The sequence below is a fragment of the Amphiprion ocellaris genome, chromosome 8 (genome assembly GCF_022539595.1).
Source record: "Amphiprion ocellaris isolate individual 3 ecotype Okinawa chromosome 8, ASM2253959v1, whole genome shotgun sequence".
NCBI lineage: Eukaryota > Metazoa > Chordata > Actinopteri > Pomacentridae > Amphiprion > Amphiprion ocellaris.
The window spans coordinates 28,859,858-28,883,717 of NC_072773.1; the positions used below are offsets into that span (position 1 = coordinate 28,859,858).

Sequence of the window (23,860 nt, forward strand, 5' to 3'; positions counted from 1 at the left end):
AACAAAGTTTGTCTTAAAGTTCTTTCACTATTCCCTGAGTGACTGATGATAACGTCTTCAGTGATTGGTAGTTATTTTGGGGCCTGTTTGCTCAGCCAATGAGGCGCCCCCAGCGAACTAGACATACATCATTGTTTCATAGCCCTCAGGAAAGAAGTGAGTTGTTGCTGACTGCTGAGCAGCCTGAATAACGGACACATTCCAATGCTTTTTTTCCTGCTTTTTATTAATGAGCACTTGATGTTTGGGCTGCAGCCAGCTGCATTTAGAGAATTCTTAAGGAGCTCTGGAGACTCGCCAGACAGTTACAGGAAGAAAATGATCAAGCTAATGCTAAAGAAAAATAAAATGTCTGCACAGGACCTGAGTGTCTAAGTTATATTTGTCCAAATACGAAGCAATGTAGTTCTATGATGCAGCATTTTTTGGAGATGGCTGAGGAAAGTAAAAACGACATCTTTAGGTCAATCGTGCATCTTCATACCCCTGTGTGGTGTGTAGATTGCAGCATTTGGTTTTAATTCTTTGTGACTGACCTCTTAAACTGTCTCTTTTTCTCAATGCTTCTTTCCACAGCTGCATGTGGAACCAGATACCATGAGGTTGAACAGCTTCAGCTACAGATTCATCGGCCCATGTGTTCCCACAATCATGACAACCAAGCAGATATACAGAAACATTCCAGTATCCACTATTACAATGTACTGAGGTCAAGTTCAGTGATCAGATGGTCATAAACTCTCCATCTTACCAGTGAATGTCAGCATCACTGACAAATGCAGTGATCCACTGAGGACCTGGGCCCATGGTGAGCAAATGTCCCCAAACAGGAAATCGACCACTAGCATGGAGCTTCAAGGTATTGTCCACTGCCTTCATTTCCCTAACTGTTGAAAACACCGGAAGCTGGATTTATTTTACAGTACCGTGGTGCTACAGAGTCCTGGCTTCACATCAACCGACAGCCACTACGCTAATATCAACAGTGAACATGGCTAAGCTGAGCCAGTGGAACTAGCTGTTAACTCATGCCAAGCCTAGACTGGTTTACGATGGCATGAATGTGCTTACTTCTGCAGCTAAATATCAGACTTTTGTAAATACGACAACATGGACCTCAAAATCCACAATCCACAGAAACCTTTTCAATGTACCGTGCCAAAGGAGACCACTGAAATGGGACAGCAAATGAATCCTTCCTCATCTGAGACTACCCAGTAAACCGCCCCTAGTTACGCATTTGTCTATCTCCCATTTCCTGCAGAGGGATCAGCTAAATTTTTTTTTAAAAGGCATATTTGAGCTTGAGGATGCCTCACATAAAGATTACGGATCAGCTTCTACCATCTCGAATAATCAGGACCTTAATTAACAGGGAAGGAAGCACAGCTGACCTCAAATGAGCCAGCTTACTGTCTGTTTATACATTTCTCCTCGTGTGCTTTTAGCCTGCTGTGGGTTTGTTTAATGAACCAATATCATGTTCTGTTTGATTTTCTACAGCTGAAACAATTTGAGTGCCACTCTTTTTTTGAAATTATAGCAGCTGTGTGACTTATTATGCTGATGAGTGATGTATTATTTTGTTGTCTATTGATCTGATCAATCTGAGTTGCTAATCTGATTATAATGAAGTGACTTGCATTTTAAAGCACAGTGTCGTTACTTTTTTTCCCACTGTACTGGAGCTTGACCTTAGGTGACGGTAATGCACAGTATTGTTGTGATTTAACTCAACAATATTACAGCGTTTCCATCGGGCCGTTGCCTAATATGTACAGTTTTTGTACAATAGGTGTGTGTATGCGTGTGTGTGTATGTGTGTGGTTTTGTGCTGCTCTGTTGGTTGTGATGACTGAAAGTTTGGGGGTAACAGTATTCACCCTTGACTTGTTCCACGGTGTTTTGCAGTGGTCAGCTTGTTTCTGTTGTTTGAATAAAAGTTGTTTTCACAAGAACCGCAACATGTGCTTTATCAGAGCAACGCCAACACCGACATCAGCGGTGTTATAGGTAAATCTGAGCGCAAGAACGAGTATTTTCACAAGATTAAAGTTTCACCGCCGCTAATGGCAACTACAACAATAGACTCTTGCACTGCCCAAGAAAGAATTCTTCCCCCAGTTTTCATGGTCTACCAATTCTCTCTCTCTCTCTCTCTCATAAACTCAGCCAGATGTTGCCCAGTTTTCTTTCCTAGGGGAACATGGGGTGGGGGGGATGGAGGAGGGACGGGGAGGAGCGAGGCATGGTGGTGATGGTGCTGGTGGGGGTCAGAAATGTGGCTGAGCATGTTTTAAGTGTTCTTTGACACAGTCACAGCCTCTTCAGCATCCACCAAGGGTAACATTAGCTGGGAACAGAACTCTTCAAGTTTTTGCAGGCCCTTCACACACACATGAATAGTTTTGATATTATACACTTGAAAAAAGCTGACACCTTTTCTGGCAAAGTTTTCACTAAAGCATTAACCTTTTTTTTTTTTCAACAATTTCTCCTTACCATAAGACGCATGGCGCAGAGGGTTTTGAACAACCTTTTTGCATACAATTCTGATTTAATTTGATCTGCATTGTGATGGAAATTAGACATTTTTAAAATCCAGCTTTAAAAGAAAATAGACATTACACCTGGAACTTGTCAGAGTGCTGAAAAAAAAAGTCAGAAAGTGGAGCATGCCAGAATCCAAATGAACCATTCTTGGTTTCAAGTAATAGTCCTGTAAGGGGTTGATTAAGACAACAAGATTAGCATTAAAGTCTCCTCCCTCTATCACCTGAAGCAGGTTTTCATTAATAATCAGGTGACTGCCTCATCCAATTAATTTTGCATGATTTTACTCACATTCTATTCATCTGCTTCCATGCCTTTCAGTGCGTCATGGCTGGGAAATCCGCTGTGACACAGGTGAAACTACTCTGACACTCAGATTTGGACTAAAATATCGAGCTTGTAAAGCCGACAGATTCCTGGAGCATGTTTTTTTGAGATAATGTACCATAAAATAATAATTACCGTAATGACCGTAATGCTCGCAAGCCTCCAGGTGATGAGAGCAGCCTGTGTAAGCACCAATATGAACCTGCTTGTCTCCATTCTACTGAGTGGTAACTCGATCTGCTGCCAGTGAAATTTTCTTTAACTCTGCTCTGGTATGGATAGGGTAATAGCCTCGGGTGCTTTATAAGTTTATTTTGGGTAATAGAGACGCTTGTTTTGTTACAGCCTGTTCCGCCCTCCTCGCTCTCTCTCTTCCCTCTCTCCCTCTTTCTTCACAATTTTACCTACGCTGAAATTCCTCGCTTGTTGAAAGTTGGGGACTGGAAGAAGAAAAAAGCAGGGATTTGAGGGTGGAACGCATGCGCTATGTGGATTTTTTTTTTTTTTTTTTTTTGCTCCGCGCATCCATGCTGCAAAGCGGTAGACTGCAAGAGGAGGCGACTGAAGCAGGTGAGAGAGAGAAAGAGAGAGAGGGGAGGAAGGGAAAAAAAGGAGAGAGGGAGGAAGACTTTTTCTGCACTTCGACACGGGCAGACACACACACACGGTGTGGGAGGACGACGTACTCGGAGCCTCAGCAGAGCCGCTGCTGTTCACACGCTGCGCTCTTTTCCTCCCCCCTGCCCTGGCACCCTGCGCGCTCGCCAAGCCGCACTGTTTGGAGATAGTTCGTTCGGAAAGTTTTTTTTTTTTCCCCTTTGGAGCATACTGTCTGGAGCCGATTGTTTTCTTTTTATAATTTATTTTAGTGAGGGGGATGGCTCTTTTGTTGTGTGCGCTTGTGAAGAAGTTTTGAGGAATTGTCACAGAATGGAAGGTAAATTGACAAGTCGTTTGTGGCGAGGATCACCTTGTGGATCTTTCCGCAGGTAAAACGCGCTGTGACATCTGAGCGGCTGGATCTAAAGTGCAAGATTTTTTTTTTATTCATATGTATGTGTGTGTGGTTTTTTTTTTACACGTTTAGATATATTTTCTACTTGGACAGTTGGTTTAAAAGCAGGCCGCTTTCAATTAGAAGCGAATCGACCAAATACTGCATCCGACGTTTCCGCTTTGGGGGTTGCCTTTCGATGCTTTTATTTGGTAACAGTCGCGCACTGAATCGTTAAAGGAATCGACTTGTTTCTTCATTTTGACTTTTAGATATTTTATAAATCCCGCTGCTTTCCACCAGACCTATAAGCTGTGCAGCGCAAGGAGCGCTTTCACTAATTTTGTGTTTAGGGGGGGAGACGTCCGTGTTCACCAAACACCCCCCAAAAACCAGAAGAACTCTCAGCTTTAGAGTTTTGTTCACCCCAACCAAGCACTTTCCAAGAGATCCGGATCAAAACGACGAGACTTGAGTGCAGCGGAAAAGGAAATCTTAAATCCACCTGGCCTGCACTGGGATTATTGGTTTGATATCGTCTGCAGAGAGTGGATTACAACTTCTAACGGGCTGTGCTCCCTGGTGAGTAGCCTATAGGTAGCCTGGATGACTCAGTTTTCCGTGCAACCGCAGTTTATCTTTAAAAGAGTGGAAAATGTGTGTTTCAGTGGGACATTGTTGGACTATAATGCTGGTTCTAAGATGTGGTTTTTGACAGATGTGATGTGTGAAACATGCTGACCCCCCAAACCTTCCCAGTCCACTTATGTGACCCATATGTCGGTGTCCTGCTTTGCAAATAATAAATTTGCACAAAAAAAAGCCCATACAATACATAAGAATTATTTGTAAAACTCCACTGTTGTATTTCATTGTTATCTGGGTCTGTTTAAAGTCAGGCACTGTTCTTTGTGCTGCCTCTCCTCATCAAATCCTTGTACCTGGCTCCCTCTCCTGGTTTTTGTAAACATCAGGACAGGCAAAGAAAAGACACTCATCATTTTGAGCCGTTAAATGCAAACAATATTTCACTCATTACTGGGTTGCCATACAGTTTGGGGAAATGTGGATTTAATTTTTTAAATTCCTCACTTTTCCCACGTCCCTGCTTATCCATAGCTCCCCACAACGTCTAATTCATTGTCCACCTACATAATATCAACTGGCTTAAAGAAACATGTCACACTATAAATACAGTCACTTCAATACAGCTCAGTAATTAATTATAAGTTGCCATAATTTTACATTCTCAGAATAATACTTTTCATTCACGTTTTCACAGTAATTTGTTGCGAAAACGTTTGAAATGCTTTACCCAAATGTTCCAACAAGAAAAGACCACAACATAGAAAATATACAGGCCCTAATGTAAACAAAAGCTGAAATGCTTCCATAAACTTTCTAATTGTAAATAAGAAAGAAAATATCTCAGTATGCTGCTCATTTTCTTTACACTCCAGGTTTAATGTCAATCCAGTCCGACATGGGCCTTAAAATAGCCTCTTAAATGATCCACAGCCAAAGGTGCGTCTGTCGGTTTATTATCTTGACGACTGTATCGTAAATGTGCTCTTCCTGAATCTGTTCACTTGGATGCCACTTTCACTGACAAAAATCTGCAGCGCAGTCATCAGTCATCCGACTAAGTCTTATGATTATTCGCTCGGGTCAAATCGTTTCCAAGGGTCACGGAGCGCAGGATTAACGCAGCTTTTACGCACGGGGTGCCGAATGCTCAACTTCTAAAATTCTGATAATAAAAACGGAATAATATTATTTTCGAAGCAGTTAGGGGATGTTTAGTCGCTGCTGACAATGGAAATAATAAATCTTAAATAAGAGGTGCGTCTCTTGTTTGGAGCTTTAAACGAATAATTGCTGTTTTGTACTCTGACCGGCTGAAACTCAGTTGTGTAATATTCAGTAAATGCGCACAGCTGTGGCCCCATGTCTGTTAGTTTTAATTTGAATATGCAGAATGAAGCCTATTAATCACTTGTGACACCCCGCTGTTCAGTTAATCTCGATGAAGTGTCCAGTTAAAATAGAAATAAAAAATAACGGCAGAACCTAATTATCTGTAAATAAAAATATATTTTCAAATCCGGTTCTTTTCGAGCCTAACAACTCTAGAAACTCATCTAAGATCAGTGTGAAACCGCCGCCCTGTGTGGATTATTGCTTTAATTTATATGGAAGAACTGCAACCAACATAACGTAACCTCACCAACTATTAATAAGGCTGCGCGTAAACTGAAAGCACATGCTCGTGATGTGTGCGTGCTTTGCGTGTGTGCGCGCGCGCAGGGTGAGTGATGGTGAACTTGGCCTTGTCTTTAATGAGTTTTAGGCAGGCCCAGGTCTCCACGACTCAACCCTGGAAAATAACGCAGCGTGACAAATTAGAGCTGCTCTCAGTCCCAAAATTCACACACGACCCAACAGGAAGACTGGCACATCGGTTCAACTCCAAATTTAGAGGGCAATTATTGTAAGTCATTTTCTGCTTAAATGGTAGCCAAAATGTATCACCTAACCTACGAAGTTGTCTGTAGTTAATTGATTTTTTTCCCCTCTCTTTTTTTTAATTCCTTGTAGTTTTTCGTTGCGCAAAAACCCTGCACGTAATGACCAGGCCATCATCCGCTGACGTGGCTTCTGTCAGTCCGATCTGCATTCAGTTAATAAGCATAAAAAATTAAGCTGAATGGAATTATATGACCTACATTGCACATTTAATTGCTACACATATCACAATTACAAAAAGACACAATAATTCAAAAGTCTTAATATTTTCAGCGTTTTGCATAAATATTCTCGTTAAGTCCATTTAAGATTAATTCGTGAAAATGGATTTCTATACCCATTATATTTCCAAATTTGCCCCCTTTTTTGTTATTTGCATGATTAAACAGAATTCTCCTCTGTTCAGAAATGTTATCAAGGACTAAATGCACAGTTGTTTTATTCTAAGTTGGCAGGCTTTAGATTTTCTTTTATTTTTTTTGTGAGACTTTTTTTGTCCCATTAAAATACAATCAAAATTGTTAAAATGAATTTCAAATAAAATACACACACACTCTCTCATCCTCTCTGACAAGGCCTTTGCCAGTCGCTCTGCCTCTGTGGATCTGTTTCTCCGAGTACAGTGAAATGTAAGGAATGTGTCTAGCAGGGGGCTTCATTGTCGTCGTATCTTCACTGACTTCACGTCTATCAGTCTTATGTGATTCACACTCAGACCTGCTGCCAAACTGTGCGACCACCGATGGCCTCAGGGCTTTCATCACGCACACAGCTTCGTCAGTTTGCATGTAAATTACATGCGGAGATATACTGGAATACATCTGAAACACATATTTTGACATCTCGGGTATGTCTGTGTCTTTTCTGCATTATGTACAACAAAACTGTGTGTGAGCAACATGCAGGCAAACTGACATGCATCCTGTTCTGTTCTCCCTCAGATCGGTGGCAGTATGAACCTGGGGCTGAGCTGTGTGTGTCGGCCGGTCTGCTGGCCCTTTGGCAGCCTGTTGGACTCCAGACACTGTGTCTTTGCCCTCACACTCCTCACACTCCTCATGCAGGTGGTGGTGGAGGCCAACTCGTGGTGGTATGCATTCGTTTTCTCTCCATATGTACAGAATTTCTGTGTGTATCTTAATTTTTTCACAGTGAGCCTGTGATGTGTTTACTTGTCATCTGGCAAGTGGGGATTGTCAGCTTTCAAAAGGCATTTCCTTCTCTTCTCTCTCATACACGAGTCACATTTGTAAATGGAATAACAGAGCCTGAAAAGGCATGAAAAAAAAAGCTCTAGACTTAGGGGTGATACTGATTATTAAAAAAAGAACAACATTTTTTTTGGTGTGTATGTTTGTACTTTACACAGTTTCAGAGTCAGTTTGAGCCTCGTGTGTACATGTTTGCTAAATAAGCCTCCTCAGCTTCAGTTGCACCACATATGGAGTAATAGAACATGCTGACTGTGGCACATTAGCTTTTCAGGAAGACCTTTTTTCTCCCTTATTTTCTTCCTTCACTTATTGCCAAACCAAAATTATGAATATTATAGAAAACATAGAATGCTGTGGTTTATGAGTCGGCGTCCAAATATGTGCAAACATGAACACTTTCTGTGTGTGTGTGTGTGTGTGTGTGTGTGTGTGTGTGTGTGTGTGTGTGTGTGTGTGTGTGTGTGTGTGTGTCTGCATGTACACACATACCCTGCTGCTATTTGGAGAAAAGTCTATATTTATGCATGTTGCACTTAAACACACAGATTACTTCTGATGGGGGGGGGTTTGCCGTTTACCAAGGACCTCAGACGCGCCACTTAAAGCAAATCACAACTCTTAACATCCGGTAGCTGCTTATGTGTTTTTGTGTAATTGTGCACTTAGTGAATAATTGTGTAAAATGCTTCTCTTTTTGTGTACAAATAATTGCATCCGAACAAGACTGCTTGCTCTTGAACATGGGACACTGTAAACCAAAGTTCCAGCGTAAGATTTTTATTTACTTCAGATGATCAGATCAAAGCAAGTGATGACATCATGTGGTGATGGTAAAATTTTATTAAAATAATGTTGTGAAGAATTCCAAGAGTATTTGTACAGATAAACATATTTTAATGGGTTTAGCTCAGCGAGCTGCTACATTAAAGTTCAAATAATGAGTCGGATTACAGGTCCAGCTGAGGACGACCACAGACCCTTTGGAAAGCTGAGTTCGGAGCGCAAACTTTGTGTGTCTTTCAGTTTCCTCTTTGAGAGGACGCACAGGTGTGAATGATTTAGCGTGTTGCAGCAGTGGGCCTACCGACTGCATGTGTGTGTGAGGCTGAGTGTCCGTCTACGTGTGTGTTTGCAGACAATGTGGATGTCAGGGTTTTTTTTAATGTCTTATGTGTGCATGTCTGTGTATATGTTGTCTGTGTATTCAGTTTGTGTTCCCTCGCTGCTGAGTTTCCTCAGTCGATCAGGTTACACTGGGGGCTAATTGTCTCTCTCTAGGGGCTCAGGGATGGGCTGCTCTAATTGTCCTGTGGCCTGGAACCAGATGCTCTTACTAGTGTTCCTCTTTCCTTGTATTTCAGCTGTGTTTGTTCCTTTCTCTTCTAGACCATTTTAATTTCTCTTGCAAAATTACATTAGATTAAATGATCAAATTTTTACCTTTGTAGCACTATAAAACAGGGGGCAACTCTTCTAGTTATCAACTCAAAGTGTTGAGTTTGTGTGAGGAAAGGGTCGTCATAAAAAGCACGTCATAAAACTTGTCAAAAATATGTCTTTTCCACCTGGCATTGCTTGTAGTCAGCTGCATGCTCTGCTTTGAGACCGTGCTTCCCAACCTGGGGTTGGAACTCGGAACTCCAAGAGTTTACATGACAAATCTTAAGCCTTGTGATTTAAGGTCAGAAAGAAGGAAAATCATTTCTGAAGCACTAAATTATGTGTATGTTTTGTCACTTATCTTCACCTCACATCTCATCCTTTTTGCCAAAAGAGTTTTTTGCCTCCTAAGGCTTTTAAAAATGATTAATATGAAACCATCTAAAATCAAAAGTGGGTAGAGGCATACTGTGTGCAACCTGTGGCAAGGAAATGTGAGCAGACATTATTTGGATATTAGAGGTCACAAGTAAAAAGCAATATGTTTGTCTCGTGTTTGCTTTATTTTCTGCTTTGCATTCTTGTAATAAGTTTTTCATATTTTCCTTTCAGACTCCCTGACTGTTCTTTTCTCCTTTTTTCCATACTTCATTTCCTGTATGTTCTTGGCGCTAAATGACACATGACTTTTCAGCCCAATGCCATTAAAAGATAAGAGTGTACAGAGTTTTACTCCCTCCAGTAACTAACTGCACCTCATTTCAAGTATTAGCATGACTTCATCAACAATGGGGAGAAACCAATCAAGTGAAATCAGCAGCTGATTGTGACTTTATGCCTTTGAAAATGTGCCTAGATTTGTTCTAATTCCCACATGAGTGAAAACATGGCATTTTGTGTCCCTTTCATCCAGGTCGCTGGCCATGAACCCTTTACTGATCCCTGAGGCCTACATCATCGGTGCACAGCCTCTGTGCAGCCAGCTGGTGGGCTTGTCACAGGGCCAGAAGAAACTATGCCAGCTCTACCAGGACCACATGCAGTACATCGGTGAAGGCGCCAAGACGGGCATCAGAGAGTGTCAGTACCAGTTCAGACACCGGCGCTGGAACTGCAGCACCGTGGACAACTCCTCCGTTTTTGGACGCGTCATGCAAATAGGTAAGAAATGGGTAAACGATATATAAAGTGGCATTTATTTGAAGAAACATAAACACGATGACACAGGTGGTTAATATAGATACAACCACAGATGTGTATTCACAAACATTACTATACACACATTGCCTTACATATTCACCAGGGTTATTTAGAATCTATATATTTCTGTTCGTTATTCTCTTTCTCTGACTAACTGACCCTCTTTTTTGTGTGTGCGTGTGTGAAATGTATGAGGCTGCTGATTCTCAGCAGCTGTGTGGAGGGAATAGTTGGTGGGTGAGGTTGCTGGATAAATCACATGTGGCTTTGGCCTGCTAAACCTGCCCCCGACATGGAGCAGGAGGGAGGCAGAGAATCTGCTTTTCCCCTGATGAATGGGAGACAATCTAACACACACGCACACAGACACACACTCCGGACTGTAGTTGCCCTGTATTTACAAGTAATGGGAGTGCAATGAGTGTGTGGACCAATATATCACCTTGTCAGAGATTACCGTGTCTGTGTGTGCGCGCATGTACGTACAGTGTATTGAAAGTTCAAGAGCCTCACAATTCTTCCCTAAAAGAGAATCCCATTCTTGGAGCCCATAATTTAACATAGTTTCTTGTAGTTTTATTTGCATGTTTGCCTTCACCTTGAGAGCGAATGTGAAAGTCGTTTACTCTGTATTCATCGTCTCCAGGTAAATTCTAAGGAATATATACAATGTCAGTGTGGTGATGGGATTTCTTGGTAGCAAAACCTGAATGTACCACATTTAGTACGTCTAACAAGTCTGAGCTTGTGGTGTGCACATTTTCAGAATCTTTCCAATTCCCTTTGAGGATATCTAGTTCATATTTCTAATTTTTAAATGGTCAATTCATCCAAATTAAAGTTAAATAAATAAATAAAACATGAGATGAGTTATTCATTCTGAGATTTGTTCTCTCTCCCCAGTGCAATTAATGGAAATAATTCTGAAATGAATTTAACTTATGATGCTCACAGCTTTAAAAATACCATTTATTGCACTCAACAGCAATTGTCTTTCCAGAAATGATGTCCTCATTACTCTGGATAATCTGCCAAACACACTGTCAACAGCTTTCTTGATGACTTTCCTTTTTTTTCCACTGAAACCTGATCAAACCAAAGTTTGCAGATGAATACAGAGTAAACAGGACATTGTTTTTGGAAAGAGAGGCTGTCTGTGAATGTTTAAATATAATATTGTGAGCACCAAAAATTACATTTCCTTTGCTTGCATGTAGTGACAGAAATCTGAGACAAATATCCCAAAACACTGCACAGACTGAAACTATCTGGATGGACGGATACCACTTGGGTTTTTGTGTTTTTGTTTAGTCACACCAACTATTTAATGTGCTGTACTTGTGTATGCGCCGTGTGTGCATCTACACTATTCCTGGCGATTCAGCCTTTCTGTGTCTCTGGTGCTGCTGACTCCCTCTCCACAGATCAGTCTTCATAGAAATCTCATCAGCAGTCATTCTCCCATTCCTCTTCTCCCTCCCCAACAGTGATTCCATCTCGGTCCACCCTGGGCCAAGTAAACATGTCCTCCCCTCTAGGGTTGTCCATATGAAAGTCTGTCTTACTGTCTGTCTGTTGGCTTAGGACACCGCTGGTGATTTAAAAGCTGAACTCCAGGGGGTGGTGGCGTGGCTGGGTTGAGTCTCTGCCCTGCCCGCCTTGGCTAGCTCCAGGGTGGGGTACATCAGAAGTGAGGCAGCAGTGTGGGAGATGACAGTTTGTCTGTCTACAGGTCCGCTATTAGGCCGATATCCTCAGGCTGGATTAAAAGTTGCACTGAACTAATAAATCCCCTGCTCTCTCTGATCAGTTCTGCTCCTGCCAAACTTTCCCACCTGGACATTTTTCAGACTTTCCAAAAGTTTTCTTTATGCATCTTTTCTTTTCTTCTGCATTGTCTTTTTCTGCCTTTCTGTGTGTGTGTCTACTTTTCCATTTTGCCTGTTTTTTTTTTTGTCTCTTTCTCAACTTATCGTTTCACCCGACTTTTCTTTTGTTTCCCTCATCTCCTTTTCTCCGTCCATCTGTTATTGCCATTATAGCACACTCTCTAAAGGTTTGGGCCAGCAGGTATATGAGCTGTGCATTTTTATTGTGCAGCAGCACTCGTCTTCAGTGTCAACAAGCAGCCCCATAGCTTAGTCGTCTGTTTCTTCTTTAGCTGCTTATCTCCTCGTCTTAGATTTCTCCTCTTGTCTGTGGCTTTGTGGAGTGACAACAAAAACTGCTTATGTGCATTTTTTTGTGCGTGTTTTCTTTAAGTCTCCCAAACTCTTTGCTCTATAGAGGAAGTGTTGAGGGTAGAACCAGTGGGAGTTAATGAGCAGTGGCTCCAGAATCACTCAGTCATGACAGATAAAGTAAAAGAGCCGCTGTCACTTTCAATTTGGGTGAAGTGGCAGCTGCTTGTTGAGAAGGATCCCCGTCACTGGAGGGCGCTCTCTTCTCTCTGGCCGGAGCCCAACAACAGCAAACCAGATTACTCTGTTGAACATGCTGGTGATGATGAGCCTGCAGCACTTGGCTGAAGTGCTCTGTAATCTTAAGTGTATGGTGAATGCTGTCATATGACATCACATCTCATAACACCGTGCACGCTCATGACAGTGAGACGTATTCAATATAAAATAAACACACATGCTCAGCTTACAAAAAAATGGAAGCAATGGGCGAATATGCCAAGCGATAAAACAGCAGCCTTTTATTGTGTCAAATGTAACATAGCGCTCGTGTTTGTGTTTCTGCAGGGAGTCGAGAAACCGCGTTCACTTATGCCATCAGCGCAGCAGGGGTGGTGAACGCGGTGAGCCGTGCCTGCAGAGAAGGGGAGCTTTCCAGCTGTGGGTGCAGTCGTGCTGCTCGCCCCAAAGATCTTCCCCGAGACTGGCTGTGGGGCGGCTGTGGAGACAACCTCAACTATGGCTACAGGTTCTCCAAGGAGTTCGTGGACGCACGAGAGAGGGAGAAAAGCTATCCCAAAGGCACGTATGAGAGTGCACGGCTGTTGATGAATCTCCACAATAACGAGGCAGGAAGGAGGGTAAGACACCCAAGTTGTATGCACACACACACACACACACATGGATCAGACAAGAAACAAAAAGACACAAACTGCAGGCTCTTAAATGAGACCAACCAGTGGTAAAAAGAGTACAAAAGGGGATTTGGAAGTGAGACAATCCAGGTCAGTCAGACAGGTCTCCACTGATCATCTGTGTTACAGCTCCATCTGCTCTCCCCTCCTGAGGCTTTGATCTGTTGGGAGATGGAGTCATTGGAGACAGCTCTTGGGTTTCTTTTCCTTTCCAAACATCTTGAAACCACCTCAAAGGAAATGTAATGCCAGATATCTGTTGCCAGGCTGTACTCTTTCAAGTAGGACAAATGAGTGGACAACATTTCATTTCATGCACCACTGGAGACATGGACAGGATCATTCTGTCCTCTATAGCAAAGTGGCGCCTCATGAGATCATGAGCAGCACATTATGCAAATATTTACACAGACAGGACAATTTTGCAATACGAAACATATGTCACTTGTGCACGTTATTGTTTCTGCAGTTTTCCAGAGAGGCTAATCACCTTTGCAAGTTCTTCATCATTTGTCTCTTCTCTTTAAGACGGTGTCAGACCTTGCCCACGTGTCCTGCAAGTGCCACGGGGTGTCGGGCTCCTGCAGCCTGAAGACCTGCTGGCTGCAGCTGGCTGACTTCCGCAAGGTGGGCGACGCGCTGAAGGAAAAGTACGACAGCGCGGCGGCCATGAAACTCAACTCGCGTGGAAAGCTGGTGCAGATGCACAGCAAGTTCAACGCTCCCACGAGCCACGACCTGGTGTACATCGAGTCCAGTCCAGACTACTGCTTGAAGAACCAAAGCACGGGCTCCCTGGGCACAGTGGGGCGCCTTTGCAACAAGACCTCGGAGGGCATGGATGGGTGTGAGCTGATGTGCTGCGGCAGAGGTTACGACCAGTACAAGGCCCAAATAGTGGAGCGCTGCCACTGCAAGTTCCACTGGTGCTGCTACGTCAAGTGCAAGCGGTGCACCAAAATTGTAGACCAGTTCGTCTGCAAGTGAGACGAGGAATGCTGCCTGTGTGTGTTTGCTTGCAGACGATGGGCATACATCTGTGTGTATTCATGAGCAGATGAGCAACGGAGCTGAACACAGAGAGAGAATGGAAGAAAGAAACTATATAGATTATATTTATAGAGTTAAACAATTATGCCATTGCAAAAAGACACTCTTTTTTTTGTCAAAAAATCTTATGTCTTCAGAAACTGAGAGTATTCTTAAATATTTATTTTGAGATTGTTAATGTTTTATTTTGGCCATGTCATCACCAGCCAATTTTTAAACCCCTCAAGTGCCTAAAACCGCTTGGAAATCTTCCCCCACCCCATCCTCACCCTCTTTTTTTTTTTTTTTTTTTTTAAATTCTAGAAAAGATCATTTCCTTCTCAGATGGGTCACACTGGTCGTGAAATTGGACTGTGTCTCCTGTTTTCTAACAAGAGTGAGGTTTGATATTCGTTGCATAGTTGACTAAGAGGTTCTGATTTGTTGTTGGAGAATGACTGTGTTGAGAGGAGAATGCATGCGTGCTGTAGCGTATGGATGTGTTTTCATGGGCCCGGCCCCAGACCAGCCTTCACGTCCTTACTGAAGTCTAGCTCTCCCTTCTCACCACATGTACAGTAAGGAACGCTGTTGGTTTGTACGAGTCCTTGAAGTACAGTGGGTACAACAAGAGGGTTATTTTGGGGATTGGTCCCTTTATTAAGCTGTCCCAGAAGCCTTAGTGTTCCCCAGGTGCTGCAACAAGCCCTCCACCATTATGCACTTTGATACAGAGGCTTAAACCTGTCTGTATGTGTCTGTTCAGCTGTTATCAATATATCAATATTATAGCCTACATTTTTTTTCTCCATATTAATTCAGATTATCCATTTAACATTATTCTACAATACTTAACATGGTTTGAATATATATGGGCAATGTTGTGGTTACAGTGGTGAAATATTCCTCGCTCTGTGTATATAGTATTTCTATCCAACCAATCAGTAAACTGTATTTATTTTCTTTAACCAGATTGTCCTTTTAAGCTTAAAAACATCATCTCCATAACAGGTCAATATTTAGTCAGACATCCCAGATTTTTACGGTCACTTGGAAAATTTTTCTCCTCACCAATGCGGCTCTTCTCTGTTTTTGTAAAAGGGAAATGCACCTTATTGTTTTGAAACAAATTCTTTCTTCTCACTTGTGTTTAGCTGTACTGTTACACACATTATTATCACAGATGTTCCCATGTCGCCACAAATGTTCCAGTACCACTCAGTTAACTATAACTCACTATCCCTGTGATGATTCTCAATAGAAAAACTATTTCTAACAATCCAACTATGTATATTTATAAGCTTCTCTATGAATTTGAGGTTTGTTAAACTTAATGTTCTATAGCTGATATTTTGTTACTTTTTACAAATTGGCTCAATGCTCTACTTTGTTTCAATAAATATCAAATGTAAAACAAGCAGAGAAGTATTTACTTATAGTATTTATTCAAGTTGTCTGCGTATACATGATGAACTAAGTTTCTTCTTGAAACGTATGTGCTTTTTAACCAGATTTAACTGCCGATCACATTTAATAAGATCTAGCTATTACTTTTCTTGTTAATCTAAGTGCATTTCAAGGCACTAACATTCCTTTATTTAGTGTAAGCTTCACCCCATGGGCAGATTTTGTGACAATCAAACCCACATTGGATGACAGCTGTTTTAGGCGTGTAGTGCACAAAGGCAGGAAGATTTTGCTTGAGAGCTTTGGAAGATGGCCTGAAGATTAGGTGTCTCTCAGGGGGATGGTTGAGGTTGTATTATAAGTGCTCCTCAACGATCCAGTGACAGTGGATCAGTTAATGGCATGATTAATCATATTGTGTCAGGAGAGCAAGAAGAGGGGGATTTTCGACGTGGGGAAATTGGGTTGTCTGGAAGACGACTGGCCCTTGTCAGAGACTGCTGGTGCTCTGGAGGAGATGCAGAAAACAGGAGAGAAGATTGGGTAATGAGAAATGGGGGATTACATGAGAACTGAATGAGAGGGGAGTAATGAGGCGAGGGGGCTGAGAGAAGAGAGCCGCGAGGGAGAGGAGCAGAGAGAAAGCGCTTCAAGGAAAGTGGAGCTGAAGGACTACTATTACAGTGTAAACGCTCCTGACACTGACTAATATTTACACTCGAAAAATGATACTGACTTTAGGAGCACATCCCGTATGTGACCCTGTCAGTTAGCTGTGTGTGTGTGTCTGTGTCCCATTTGCACAAAGTCCACTACATCATGACAAGTGTTTACATTTTTTTATTGGTGCCATTAAGCAAAAGCAACGGAGAGAGAGATACAAGGTTAGCATGTAGGGAGAGAGACTGAAAAAAAAAAAAAGACGACTCAAAGAAGATCAAACCCAGCCAGAGGTTCTTCATATTTTAACCTTCTGTCAACGGCTAGCTTTATAAGGATATGAAATCACCCTTCAACTTTGGATTTCTTATGTACATGAAGGTCAGGTTGTCCTGGACGAGGCTCCCTCCGAATGAGTGACTGACTTCATACCAGCAGGACTTTTCTAACTGTAGCATAAACAGAAATCCAGGTGCAGGGCCGGCTGATACAGCAGGCAGAGGAAACCTGAAACCCACAGGTGCACAGGTACGACTTAACTGACATACAGATACTTTCAAATGTTCAAACAAAATGCTTTGACGTCTGATCTTGGCAGTCCTTTCTCAGCCTTCCCACTTCTGTGCTTTGACAGCTAATGTGGGTGCTTGCATGAACATTTGCACACACAATCAAGCCTTCATTGCAACAGCACTTTGTCGCTTCACATCACATGTATTAACAGTAGGTGATATAAACATTTGCGTCAAAATCAAGTATTGTTGATTTCATATTGCTCTCATATTTTTCCTTTTTTCTCACAGAAAAAACACGTTTACAGATATAATTTTCCCCACAAAAGGAGTATTGGTGGTTTTATATTTAATGATGTTGAAACACACAGATAACTCATGCATTCTTGTTCTGCATTGAACGCTCGGTTGCAGCAGTGTGCGTGTGTGTGGGTTTTAGTATTCATGCAAAGGTGATAATTATGATGATGAAGAGAACTGGCTGGATACAAACTGAGGTTCTCCCAGCTTATCGAGTGGTTTCCCTCTATTCTTCTTCCACTGCATTAAAATTCCACGGAGGTTCTTCAGGATGATTACGTGACAAGTTGTGTTTTGCTAAGACAAAGCAGCTGCTTGATATAAGGCAAACTCCCTCTGCTCAAGCCAGATCTGCTGACCACAACTTTGTAGATTCATAAATAGCCTATTTTGTTGATCCTGTTCCTGTGGTGGAGAAGGCTGAACAAATGTTCTTATATAACTACTGTATACCATACTGGGCTACACATATTGATGTAATACATTTACACCACATTTTACCATCTGTGAAACAAAACCTCAGCTTGAACTCTAGCCTGTTCCCCCCTTCTCTTTTTTTTTTTTTTTTTTTTTGCCATGCTACGTCACAGTCTGGTGAATTCAGGAGTAGGCTATGTGAGTCTCATTCATATCACTGTATAAAATCATGACTCAAACTGCAATTCACAACACCTACAATTCACAAAAAAAATGCACACATGCTTCAAATGCTCTACAGCCTCGGAAAAAAAAGAAAAAAAAACGGGCTGTCAGTGAAACTATCTGGCAAAGCTCATCTCTCCAAGCCAAAGTGTAGCTTGTTCCATTTCCCGGATTTTGCTGTAAAACAACAACCAGACCAAAATAACAGCACTCCGCAGAACTGCATTTAGAGCTATTTGAGACTGTGGTTGTGTGTTTTAGAGAAAGAGGGCAGGGCACCACTGTGACGTCGCAAACAGTCTGCACTGGATCAGAGAGACAAGTCGGTGCCACAGAGTTACCGGCTCCCCTCTCACCCCCTGCTCTTACTGCCAGTTCTATCCTAGTGTGCCCCCAGAAACCACAAGTTGCTTCAATGGGGCAGAACTCTGGCTGAAAATAGAAAGGTTGTGCACAGAGGTCACAGTTTCTCAATGTGCATGACTGAAGTTTTTGTGTTGGCATGCATGAGTGTTGAGAAAAATTTAGGGTGAAGGAGGAGCAATCATTATCAGTTCAGTATTACAGGTTTTATTTCACGGGGGACTTTATCTTGTATCCGGTTAGGAATTATTCTCATGTCTTATTATTGTGACTATTCGAGCTTGTAAATACAGAAGCAGAATAATAGAAGACATCCCAGGATGTAATTGCAATTGGAAAGGTAGACATAGCAGAATAGCTGTTTGTGTGCGTGTGCGTGTGCGTGTGCGTGTGCGTGTGCGTGCAGCACTCAGGTAGTAAAGTGCACTGCAGCTCATCTTGTTTTATTGCTCACAGATGTGGAAACATATTCACCTACATATGACAGTAAAGGATTACAATATGTTATTCTGTCTTAAATGTCATGCAGAATAACTTTACCAAATGAAGTTTTTTTTTCTTCATAGAAGCACTTCAACTGATTTTACAGAACTTTTGTGAGAAAGGTAAACAGTATTTCAGTCCGACATTTGATCTGCTGTTCTCATATATGCGGTGCGCTGTGTTTCTGTACAGTTCTTCTCTGCTCTCACACAGCTCCATTTTTTGAGTCATACACTTTCCCTGTCACTGCATCTTTGCATTATGGCTTCCTCTCAAAGCACACGCAGTGTATCAGGCGATGTTTACAAGCTAGCCTAAAACAAACTTCCTTGTTTATGGTTTGCAATGGGATCTTCTCTTTTTTATTTACTTTGTGGCGATGATGATGACGATGTGTATGTGTATGTAGCATTACCCCACAGGGAGCTGAGTGCCAGGTCAAAGCCAGTAGCTGAGTGATTCTGTCAGCCTGCTAAGCCTTTGTGGATTACACTAAAGTGGGCCCCTGGGGTTGCTCCGCCATCATATTGCAGCTCTGCCCAGTTATGGTTAAAGTGTAGCTCGGCAGTTACTGAGCTTCTTTTTTCCATCTTTATCCCAACTGTTTGGTGCTAACTTTACATCTACATCTAACATGACTCTTCACTCAACCTAGAAGATTTGAATGAACAGACTCGAAAGAAATATGTGCTATTTTGACGGTGAACAGTTGAAAAAAAAAAACACAGATGTTTGCCACAATGCTACAGGAAATATTAAAAAGTTAGGGAAGCTACAAGATAAATACTACTTGATTTGATCTACATAAGGATATTATCTTTTGTGCAACCAGCATATATCCTTTCATAATGCCTTTATTTTAAATGCATTATGAAATTTGAATTCATGGACTTTACCCTCACTGTGAAAATTTTCTAAAGACATACCTAGAAAATGTATCCCTCCTGGAAAGCTAGTAATGCAGCTACTTTAATTTTGCAACAATAAGACAAACTACAGGAACATAAAGTTGTACCCATTTTTGCAAAATTCAAGTCATACAGTGCTGCAGGAGGAGTAAAACAAATCACAGAAACAGTGACCGATGTGCCCTTTTTCTGACATATGAAGTCATCTGTCCATGCATATGTTAATAAAGCATATCAGTTAAGTGTTGAGGTTGAGGTTTGAGAAGGATCTTGGTGGGTCCTTGGCCAACGGTAGCAATCAATCAACTGTAAGGCAGTTCTGACACTTTTACCCACCCACCCAGATTCTTAAAAAGAATAGAATACCAATAAAAACAATAATACATCTTTCTAACTGCCATGGACGTGGAGTTGATTAAAAAGCATGAGAAAATAAAATATGAATTTTAAATGTTATGAAGTGCTAGAATTATAAATGGTAGGTGTGTAGTCATGGACATACTAGTTTTTCAGTGCATGATGGGGAAAGTCTGACAATTCAACTGGATTGAAACACCAAGAATGAAGTCCTGAGTGAAGATGAACCACTGCCCTAAGATTTGTCAAAGCAAAATAAGAAACAGACAAACACAATCACTTGCTGTGTTGAAAACAAGCACAGTAAATGGTTTGTGTTATTGCTCTGAACGAGTGTGCAGGCCCAGTCATGCTATTGTGAAACAGAGAGAACTGTGTCGCTGCCAATTAATTTATTAAGGAACAACATTGCAAAAAAATGTCCCCCACGCAGGTCACACAGGATGCACTTGGACTGAGAACTAGAGAAGAATCGACCCACACACTCATCATAACTTTTACCATCGCAGAAAAAAATGTAATAGACCACAGAAAGACATATTTTCCAGCAGCTTTGGCCATCTCTTTAGCTGATGACTGACACCTGGGCTAGTTAGCGCCCTCATTAAAAAGCACTTAATGAAACAAGGTGTTTAAACAGGGACTTCACACTGAGGTCTTTGTGGTTAATGAATCAACACAGCGCAGACGGAAAAATGGAATAGCTGGATCTGCAGGTAAGTCCCGCTAGATCCAATAAACCTAACACCTTTTAAAGGTGAATATCCGTCTGTAGGGCCTGTGTCTACTTGTGGAATATTCACATTTCCTATTGGCTCTGACTTTTCTTAGAGGGGAGCTTGGAAAGGCCACCTTCTTCCCACATATTGTATGTCATGTTTATTTGTCCGATATTGAAAGGACCAAAGCTTTTCTAAAGTGTTGCTGTTACATTTTAGCAGTAATTACTAAACTAATAAACACTGGAAGGGGAGATTTTACATTTTTTACCTATGATGATAGTTTGTTTTTCAGATTATTGAAAGAGGAACTGAGCTGATGAGGAATTAATCGGACTTGGTGGATCCAGTAGCCGTCTAGCCTTACTGACCTCAGAGAAAGATGGATACGCTTTCTCATCACTACTAATTGCTTCAGTTTAACGAGCTGACAGAGGGCCCACTGAGGAACATTCCTTTTAATATAGAGCACAAAGATAAAAAAGTAAATGATAAAGGAAAAGTGAGATAGAGCGGGACCAAAATCAAAACACAGCAAAAAAGCTGCCAGAGATATGAGGTGATGCTGCAGTCCAGCGTTTTGGTAAAATCATTTCCTCTTCTAACAGCATCGGGGTCAGACAACGGTTAGCAAAACTATGGTTCTGATTAGATCGACATGCCACAATTTTCCCCTTCACATTTCGTATCACATTCACTGTCAATCAGCACATGTACGCTTATCAGTGTTTGTTGTTTTTGAAGCATGAATGTAGTTTTATAGTCAAGCAAAATAGTTTGCAACGAATATTGCACAATCCGTTGTTAGATTTGCGTAGTTGTGGTGTGAATGAGGGCAAAAATGGGAGGTTTCTGTACATGTGTGCCTGCATGTAGTTATGTGTTATGAGAAAAAGAGTGAGACGGGTTATCCTGTCCATGCAGACGAGTGTTGGCACACCAGTTTAAAACACGACATAATTCAACAGTTCATTGCCTTTTCTTGCTTTTCCCCAGTGTAATCAATCTTTCAGGCCTCGAGTGCCATAAAACGCTATATTTCAGTCTTCAACATGATGAAAATCTGACAAATTATAGCTCCGCATGTGGAGCAATAAAATATGTGTATTGCAATGTTAATTAGGTAGAGTTCCATAAAGTCTCCAAATCAAACAATTAGGCACACTTAATCATATTAGAATACAAAATATTTCAAGCGTTAATTTAATTTATAACTAGAAGCATATGCAATGGAAACTTCAATAAAAAGTCCAAAACCTGGACACATCTACTGCTGGTGTGTGCATGTGTGTGTGTGCGCACATTCTGAACACTTGTGGTAGTCCACTGACCCGCTCAGTGTGCTGTGTAACTCCTGTGCAGAGGGGCCACCCTTCTTCAGCCATTTGGTTATCCAGCTCACATCAAAGCTGATGGAAGGCTGGCCCGTGGCCCAGCACCATGACAGACTGGCGGGAAGCCCGGAACTCGAGCCCCTGGCTTGAGGCCTACAGGCCTGGGGCTGGAGGTTGACAGGGCCCAGCTATGAGGGCCTGATGAATGGGTTCTGGCACTGGGCTGGTGGTGTGTGTGAGTTTGTGTACACGCGCACACACAAAAGTCAGGCTTTCAGGGAAAGGTTATGATTGGCTGCAGTGTCAGGCAGAATGAGAGGACCAGCTTTAGGTCTTCTTACACCCAGAAATTTGGTTCCCTGGGGTCTCCGACTCGCAGACAAATGCAGAAATGTGTGCAAACACATACCACACGACAGTGCACATCATTACACATGAAGTTCTCCTGAGCCTTCCTCCTAGATGGAAAACATTATTCATTACTGACACAGAGAATAATAACGTGCTTTTGAATCCAGAAAGCTCATATACCTTGACTTGAATTCATATAGTCTGACTTGAGTTCAGAGCTTAGAGAAAGGCCAGTTATCTCATTTAGAGGAAATACATAACTTGTTTTCACTCGGAATTGGCATCCATTTCCCCTCCAGCTCATATGCCAAAATGGATACTAATTTCACAGCATGCAGGATGAAACAGAAAATGTAAATGGCATAGAAACCGGGTTGCACTTTTTCATGTTAAATGAATCTGACGTAGTGTATTGTCCCCTAAAGCACATTCAGTTAAGACATAAACTCAATGTGGCACTAATCCCATTCTCCCTTTGATTATTAATGTGTATGTTTCTAATAGTATGCAATGGAAAATGTAATGACGTCAACTATGAGCATAAGGAAAAGGATAAAAATCTGAACGTGTGTTGGTCTGGCTTTGGAGTAAAGCTTAGGGGACAACTCAAAATGGAAAGTCTTCCTGACACCAAAGTTCAAATACACAACATGGACAAAATATATTCAGCCCGGCAGCAGAACGGGGGGAATATCTGGTGCCAATATTTTCCTCACTGTCTCTCTTCTCCTCACAGCCCCTCACTTTTTACCCTTTATGTACTTCACTGTCTCACAATCTCTATCTCTCTTCTCCCTCCTCTGGCTCTCCCAAACGTTCTTTTAGATGTCAACAAAGAGAAATATGGTTTCCTGTTTATAGAGAAGACGGCCAGAAACAAAAGTGAGAACAGTACTCAGTCCGCAAACAATACATGGCACTGGTTTTATCATGTCTTGTGACGAGATGACAGCCTCATACATGTGTGATTCTTTTACAAGCGGCTACATCAGTTGAAACAGTGTTAAAGCTGTCACTGTCTATGAAAGTTGCGCGTGTTTGAAGCGCTCTGATTCCCAGCCAGTCTCCAGTTTAGCCCTTTAGCTCATCACTCGTGCTGTGGTTCCTAATGACTTTTGGAGCACCACATTGTTCCATCTGCCTAGGAAAACAAGCTAAGACTAACTAAGACAGTGTGTTAACCTGATGCATAGTGCCATCTGCCATAAGCACCGGGGCTAGGCTAATGAGACACAGTTAGATAATAAAGGTACCCTGCTGTGCCACCTCTTTTTTACCGCTTGGATGGGATCACATCAAATGGCGAGAACCCAAAACACACATGCTAGAAATTGTTTGAAAATTAACCAAACTCTTGTCTTGAGAAGGGGGGACCCTAAAATATTCCAGGTGTTACCGACTGACTATACAAGGACCGAGTTTTCTTCTGTACACTGGGTGGAAATTTCAGACTTAATAAATCTGAATTCAGTCTGAGGACATCCTGTGCAATCAATGGGATTTTTAG

At 41.8% G+C, this 23,860-nt stretch overlaps 1 protein-coding gene across 2 annotated transcripts in view; it reads left to right on the forward strand.

Moving 5' to 3' along the window:
- Positions 1-15,734, forward strand: part of wnt5a (wingless-type MMTV integration site family, member 5a) — a 55,693-nt gene extending 39,959 nt beyond the window's left edge. Inside the window, exons 1-5 of one of the 2 annotated variants that reach the window (XM_023278941.3) lie at positions 3,441-4,456; positions 7,342-7,490; positions 9,908-10,155; positions 12,942-13,234; positions 13,817-15,734. In XM_023278941.3, the coding sequence (XP_023134709.1) occupies positions 7,354-7,490; positions 9,908-10,155; positions 12,942-13,234; positions 13,817-14,275 (1,137 nt within the window). In that variant the 5' untranslated portion in view covers positions 3,441-4,456; positions 7,342-7,353 and the 3' untranslated portion in view covers positions 14,276-15,734. Of the gene's footprint in view, positions 1-3,440; positions 4,457-7,341; positions 7,491-9,907; positions 10,156-12,941; positions 13,235-13,816 lie in introns of those variants that run through there. The other variant, XM_055012809.1, reaches the window with a different exon arrangement.
- The last annotated feature ends 8,126 nt before the right edge of the window (positions 15,735-23,860 follow it).